The 7,680-nt window shown below is 35.7% G+C and overlaps 1 protein-coding gene across 1 annotated transcript; it reads right to left on the reverse strand.

Annotated features, from left to right (window-relative positions):
• Positions 1 to 1,236: 1,236 nt before the first annotated feature.
• On the reverse strand, positions 1,237 to 7,271 carry LOC135079694 (carboxypeptidase B-like). Its single transcript, XM_063974305.1, has 10 exons — positions 7,173 to 7,271; positions 6,936 to 6,963; positions 6,599 to 6,733; positions 4,349 to 4,501; positions 3,767 to 3,811; positions 3,621 to 3,687; positions 3,169 to 3,534; positions 2,680 to 2,925; positions 2,031 to 2,219; positions 1,237 to 1,457 (listed from the first exon to the last, which is right to left on the reverse strand). The coding sequence occupies exons 1-10, from the start codon at positions 7,225 to 7,227 to the stop codon at positions 1,296 to 1,298; spliced, it is 1,446 nt and encodes a 481-aa protein (XP_063830375.1). The 5' UTR covers positions 7,228 to 7,271; the 3' UTR covers positions 1,237 to 1,295.
• Positions 7,272 to 7,680: the final 409 nt, after the last annotated feature.

A 7,680-nucleotide genomic window follows, 5' to 3' on the forward strand; every position in this document is an offset into this window, starting at 1 on the left:
ACGACTAATTACTCTTCAACTAATTGATCTATCTTAACCGCTATAGTTTTCCTTGAAAGTTCATAAAGAGCCCTATTATCATGTTTTTTTTTTCTGATTTTTCAAACCAACTGTTTAGTTTTTAGTTTTAACTCGAACAATAATTTTGACTTTAAACTTTAACATTTTCGAACTTAAATCAAAAAATGGTTTTAGAAACCCCTAAGCCATTTTAAAAGACCTATCCAACGATACCCCACACGATGAGGTAGAAGATGAAAAAAAAAATCATCCCCACTACATGTAGGGGAGCTACCCTAAAAAATTTTTTTTTCCTTATTTTATCGTTTTGTCGGCGTGATTAATATACATATCTCCACAAAATTGCAGCTCTCTAGTGCCAATGGTTTCCAAGCAAAACAGACATATCGAAACTATAAGGGTTCCTTGTCAGGACTACGGAACCCTAAAAATAATTGTACTTATGCAAGGTTCAAATAATTTCGAAAGCTTGTAGCGCAAACATAAAAGAGGAATAAATTACATGCGCGATACAAGCTTTCGAAATTATTTGAACCTTGCATACAATTATTTTTTTCGTTTTATTATCATGTGTTAACGGATTAACGATTAACGTTAACTTGCGTTAAATCTTGCGAAATGTAACGTTTTAACGTTTAACGAAGTTAATTTTTTTATTAACGGTTTAACGATTAACGAAGTTAACTATTTGATTAACGGTGCCCAGCTATGCTCTTAGGAATGATTTCATCAGAACTGTTGCAATTTACCTACATTGTTACAGAATGAACATAAATAAACAATGTCTAAAATTACACGTCTTTCAATTCCATCCAATTCGAGGCTTGATGGCATCATCGAGCAACCGTTAAATTAAGAAGCACTTGAAGTTATATTGCTGCCTCCTGCGGAGCACCAATAGCGTTTGATTGGTTTCACAATCAATTACTCATCTTCATAGAAGAAAATTACCCTTAGTATGTCAATTTGTATAGACTTTGGATTTTTATCATAGCATATTTTCTCATTGGATTATTTTGAAAGTTTCATCTTTCACTTACATGATCATATTCTATCACGACGACGACATCATGATCCACAGATGCTATGCATGCACTCTTGTATTGATACACATTTGTATCATAAATGATTTTCACAGATTTTTAAAATAGTACATTTTATCAAACCAGAAGTAATGCAAATCAAAGTAAAAGTATTGTTGTTATATTGTTTCTTTCTTTGGAATACTTTTAATCAAACCGACTTAAGAAAACATTAGTAAATTTAAGTTAAAGTTAAGTATCGCTGTTCTTGGTATTCCGCCAGATATTGTTGAAGATGACGTCAATGACCCTCCTCCAGATTTCGTTTAGTGCATTCCAGCTGTAGTTTTCCTTCGAGCCCATATCCTGAAAAGGCTGCATTACCAGCTCCATGGCGTATGGAATTCCGTATATCTGAAAATAATATCAATTCATAATTTTAACAATGTATACAATCAGCGTCAAATAGTTCGTAACACTACTTATTAATATTCTGTGGTAACACACAAAGTACCCAAAAACTTCCCAACACGCTGACTGTAAGTATCTAAGGCCCTGGCTCCGAAGAAAATTAAAAAGACGTGGAGCCATATTCGTAGACACCTTTTTAAAGTAATAATATTCTTGTAACTTATGCAAGCAATATTCTTGCTAAGTCCTATAGCTGAGCTAAATATCTATTTTATCTTAAGTCAGGAGTGGGATTTTGGGAGTTCGACAGGGTTCGAACTAGCGATGCCTGCTAAAAACGACATCGCTCCCATTATCAAATACATGTGTACTTAGGATATACATAACGTGCTTTACTTATCTTATGTAGTCATTGTTAAACTGACATTATCTATGGCTGGGTTGCACCATCTTACTTTAACTTTGACAACGTCAAAAATCTGTGAAACTCTATTCAAAATACACCGGTTATCTTTATAGTTACGGTCAAAGTTAGGTGGTGCAGCTCAGCCTATGTTCTTTGTTTAAATAACTCACTGTAGATGCGTAGTCCACGCTAGAACCGGAGATTTTCCCATACCAATTGTGGAGGGTGTCCACTGTGACAGATATGACCTGGAAACTGGCGTTCTTCATCGCTTCGTCGATCTCCCCCCTTAAGTCTATGTATTTGTCGTCGTCTGATTGGACGTCAGTGTAGCCTTTTGGGTAGAGAATTGCGTCACCCTGTACCAAAAAAAAATATTAAGTCAAGAAGAAGAAGAATCATAAATTCCTCCTCAACCTTTCTGGCCAGCATGTGCATTTCCAAATCCTCAATTTGCCTCTGGTGAGGGCCGCAAAATTAAGAGGGACATGCTCTTGCAGTGGAAACTAACTGACCTGATGAAATACTAATCACTTGATTATAAAATATTCTGATAATTTAAAGTTGTTAAAAGTTTTAAGCAGAACTGACGGCCGATGGGGCAGCAAGGTTCTGGAGTAGAGGCCGCGTACCGGAAAAAGCAGAGTGGGATGTCCACCTACAAGGTGGACCGACGACATCATAAAGGTAGCAGGAAGGCGCTGGACGACATGGAAAGCATTAGGGGAGGCCTATGTTCAGCAGTGGACGTCCTATGGCTGAGATGATGATGATTATGATGATGAAATATCTGTTCTTACGCCTTTTTTATTCCATCACCTTAAAACTTTGATAGTCATAAGATCCAGAATGCACATGCATATAGCCATTGATCTTATGGCTGTAGTGGTGTAGCACGTCCCGGATTGCCCTCGTTTCTGCCTCGGAGAACGGGGATAGTCCTGGGAAATGCTGGCTGCAGGAACTGACGGATGCAGTGGAGTTCCAGGAGACGTCGAAGTTGCGGTCCAGGGCTACTCCGGGACAAGCTCCTTGTGGTGACATGTTCTTGTTCCACAGGTTTTTCTGAATTGGGAATTTTAAACGTTTTAGGTTCTGGTTATTTATTAATTTAGAAAGATTATTGGAAATTAAAAAAAAAAGCTAGTGCGGCATAATTTTGGATTCTAATGGTGAAATATATTTTCAAATCGATCCATTAGTTTAGGAGCTTTTCTCTTTATAATATTAGAGATATTTATGTAATGCAATATGAATGATAACAAAATGAATTTGTAACATATTTATATTACTTGAATCGTCACGCACCCTTCCCCCCTTTTCCCTCAAGACGAAGCCGTCAGGATTGGCCATAGGAATCAAAAATATGTCAAACTTGTCCAAATGGGCAAAATAAAAGGAGAGCAAAACTTTCAAATCGGCAATCGAGTATAAACATGGAATGTTCGAGATTCCCATAACACTTAGGCCGTGCACAATAAAGATGATTTTCTTCTCTGGAACTTCGTCCACGTATTTGCTCTCGTCGGCTCGGAAATATTTTCCGAGTTCACTTTTCCGTTCTGTCACTTTCAGCATGACGATGTCGTTGTATTCTACAGTGCGACCGATTACTTCGACTGTTATATTTGCTTCCTGAAAGTTACTGGCGAAGTCAGTCAATTGTTGCTTTATCTGGAATTTAATGTACCCCAAATTTATTATGTTTTTATCCGCGCTAACAAGCAGTAAAATTATTTGTATTTTAACTTTAGACTTACACTATAGGGACTTAAGACAGTGTCTTTATCGTTTTCTTCCAGCTTCTGATATTTGGAGGTACTATCTCTGTGAATAATACAAGACTCTCTTACTGCAGCACAAAAAACCTAATATTATCTTTGTTTCTTAAATTACATTAACTTACTCTTCTGGTTGTTGCAGCAAATGCAACTCCGAGATTCTTGTTGAGCTAAAATAATGAAACAACTTTTTGTTACTCTGTTCCTAAAAAAGACTAAAACATGGACGTAATATCACTTGTGTAATAAAATAAAGATTTTGGTGTATCTTTATTGTACAGTCAGCGTCAAATAGTTAGTGATACCCAAAGTAGCCAAAAAGTTCGCAAACACGTTTTTGTTACAATTGGAATAGGGTTGTGTTATCAACTTTTTGGCCACTTTGGGTGTCACCAACTGTCTACTTACGGACATTGCCCGCGGGTGGCGTCACCGGAGGGAGCGGCGAGCGTTCGGCGAACGAACGAGCAATGTTCGGTTCGCGAGCGAACATAGAAGAAGACGATCCTGACGCACTCTCTTCAACGACTTTGCACTAAACGGTCTCGATAATCTTGTAAATTTATACCGAATAGACAATTAATTTTATACAGTCCACTCTTTTCATTTATTAACTTCGACTACACACACTATCGAAGCAACACCAACTATTTGAGGCTGACTGTACCATGCTTAGGTATATAATTATGAATAGTTTATAGATATACCGAAGTTCGTCCTTTCTCTGTTTCTGTTTGTACCGATGCTGCTGTAGTTTCGGCCATTTTGTGGTCTCTTCGCTGCGGCCTCGATTGCGACTCCTCGCGACTGTGGGAGCTGGCTTCTTCTCTTTTTCAGAAGTAATGTAGTCCGTCGTCGTCCTTATAACATAGTTTAATCATCAATACACTAATATTCATTCGTTCGTTCGTTTCAGCCGAAAGACGTCCACTGCTGGACAAAGGCTTCTCCCAAGGTTTTCCACAAAGACCGGCCCTGCGCCGAAGGTCGCGGGAGGTGCTTGGATGCGGTCCAAGCACCTCCCGCGACCTTCACCAGATCGTCGGTCTACCTAGTGGGAGACCTGCCCACATTACGTCTTCCGGGTCGTGGTCACACTAACATTATAAAGAGACATTTTATTGTTTGTTTGTATTAAAAAAGCTCCCAAACTACTTACTGGACTGATTATTTTTATTATTAGATTATTTTCTAATGAACATAGGCGCTACAAAGTTCGCCAGGTCAGTTAGTATTAAAATAAACTTAGATAGTCGCTCAGTGGCAACGCTAAACTAAGTATAGTTCCAAAATACTGGACTGTCCTATCGATGACATTGACAGTGGGGCGCCACCGTCAATACCGGATCGCTGGTTCCAATTTTTGCCATGTTGGAAACCATATAGTTGAACGATGGTAGCGCCCCCCTGTCATTGAGTTTGGTGGGACAGTTCAGCGTGGGTCATCTATATAATCATTACCTGATGGTAATGATGACAGTGATCTGTCATCTTTGTTTTTTTTTTAATGATGGTAAGTGATTACCGTCGCCCATAGACACCATAGTGATTACTTAATTTATAGCCCGACCAGGAACATAAAAACCCTCGCCATATTGCGGAAAACTAATGGTACTAATTTCTTTTAATGGCAACAGTAACTGATAACTTCATTGACATGTCACCTTGCATGTCAGTCTATTGCTGTCAAAGTGTAAACAAACTTTATTTTAAATGTGTGCAATTGATTTTGTAAATTAAATTGCTAAAATATTTTTATAGTCGTGAAAGAAAAGTGGTTCACAATGTGTTAAAGTATTTGTTGAAGAGAAATACTAAGGGTTCGGACAATATTTTCATTGAATAATATTTCCGACAAAGGTTGTCAAATTGACTGACATGTTTATCGCATAGTACAGTCCACTATGAAAACTAGCTGTGGTTTGTTTCAACTACCTATTTTAAAAATTTTTGTCACTTTGTAAGTGTTGAATTTTATGGAATTGGGAAAGAAGTACCGAGTTTGAAGCGTTCATGAGCAAACATTGCAGTTGAATATTCAAGTTCTGAATTTGATTATTGATGAATAATAAAATAAATCCTACTAGCTCGATTGATGGTTTCATTTAATTTATTTAAACCAGGTTACCTATAATAATATTTTTTCGTTAATATATGAAAATATCAAATTAGCCCGTAATCCTGAATCCTGATTTTTTTTTTATTTTATTTATTTATTTATTTTAGGAATTACAAACAAATGTGTTACAAAAATTAACTTATCTACTAGACTTATGTATTATTTATGTGGTAACACATCCCACTACGTAATCCACATATTGATAATGAAACCATGTAATATAGAGCGAGGCAATTACAATTAAGGTACACCTTATAAACGCGGTGTAGCTCAACACCAAGAAGTAATTAATATTATGTTCAGACTTTTAATTATTAATTTTATTCTGTTTTTTTTTTTTTTTTTTTTTTTTTTTTTTTTTTTTTTTTTTTTTTTTTTTTTTTTTGATACATAAAGTTAGCCTATTAATTTAACACAGGTACGACTGTACTCAGTGTTGCACTATCAAATGCAATTGACGCGCCTCTATGCCAGGGTTTTTATGTTCCTGGTCAGGCTATAGTATCTACTGCATATACATGACCCTCTTTAATCAACCACCGGCAATGGCAAAATGGAAGATTTTACATACACTCCCCATTCTGCCCAGATCTGGTTAGAGACAAATAGTATATTTTAAGTCAAAGTTATGTAAGATAAGAAGTATTTTAAGTTAGATAAGGTAAAGAAAAACCTTTATTTTTAAATAAAAATTATGATCGGAACTCGTATTACTGCATGGTGTCTCTACATTATTTCTGGGGTTTTCTGGGACAACCTCAACTTTCTCGAAGAAAGAAATGCGTAAAGATCAGTCCATTAAAATGTTCAGTTATTTCGAAAGAGCATTTATTTTTACCTTTTTATTGGAGCTTTATCTTTCGATTTCACTTTAGTAAATCGATTTGGTGGTTTGCTACTGTCGTGGTTCGGATGATTCTTGTACTTTGGGTCTTCGATTGCTCGTCTTGCATCGAACTGAGGATCTCGTTCCCTGAAAATAAGAAAGTTTATATAATTTTTAATCAAAAAGCAAAAAGATCCTAAGATGAACTTTACGTAGAGCCTGATTTAAATTATAAAAAAATCACTTTTGATAAAATAATGTATAACAAATAATTTGTTGATTGATTGGCTATAATGTTCTAAAATAGTTTATGTGTAATTTTTCAAGCAGGTATCAAAATTTAACTTACCAAAACTCCAATTTATCTGCTGATTTCACTGAAAATATTAAAAATACCTGTCAGTAACATATCCCTTTATGACTGACTAAATAAAAAAAAATGAAAAATATTTGTTTATCAAAATAAATGATTAACCACAATATTAAAATAATTTCTGCCAATTACAGTACAAAGTTACAAAATTTTAATAAGCAACATAGGAAACTGTGACCCATTGTTTTTAATTAACAGCACACGGTTTAGTACCTAATTCTATTTCACGGCAAAACACATAAATCACAAGCAAAATGTGTACAAACATTATTTGTTATTTGTTTCGAAATGTGATTTGCAAATACGTCAGCCTCTTATCGGACCCGTATCAAAGAACCGACATAAATCGTATTTATTTTAATGACAATGTACATATTATTATTGCGAAATAATGGCCACAGCTATATAAATCAATCATCAAATTCTTTTCAAAACTGGACATTCATCAGTCAATCTTACGCACCTAGTAAGGTACATCTAAAAAAATGACAGAGTACAACCTTCCCACACTCAGTAAAATTTTGAATGTTAGAAACATATCGACTGGTGAAACCTAAGAACAAGTCGTGGCAGAAACTCTAGGAAGGAACCTTTATCGGCCACTTATTTATTACAGGAAAATATTATTTTATGTGAGAGCTAGGCAGGTAAAGTCCAAACTCCATGCACTCTTTGTGATTTAAACTTTTTTTTGGAAAATCAATAAAGTGATTTCGATGGC

The sequence above is a fragment of the Ostrinia nubilalis genome, chromosome 17, assembly GCF_963855985.1.
Source record: "Ostrinia nubilalis chromosome 17, ilOstNubi1.1, whole genome shotgun sequence".
In the NCBI taxonomy this organism is placed as follows: Eukaryota; Metazoa; Arthropoda; class Insecta; order Lepidoptera; family Crambidae; genus Ostrinia; species Ostrinia nubilalis.

Excerpts from the sequence above, each read along its gene's own strand:
- LOC135079694 (XM_063974305.1), bottom strand. The coding sequence starts at position 7,227 with ATGTTTGTACACATTTTGCTTGTGATTTATGTGTTTTGCCGTGAAATA. Across the intron at positions 6,964-7,172 it reads TTGCCGTGAAATAGAATTAG|TGAAATCAGCAGATAAATTG; the intron begins GTACTAAACCGT and ends TAATATTTTCAG. Across the intron at positions 3,688-3,766 it reads TTGCTGCAACAACCAGAAGA|AGATAGTACCTCCAAATATC; the intron begins GTAAGTTAATGT and ends TATTATTCACAG.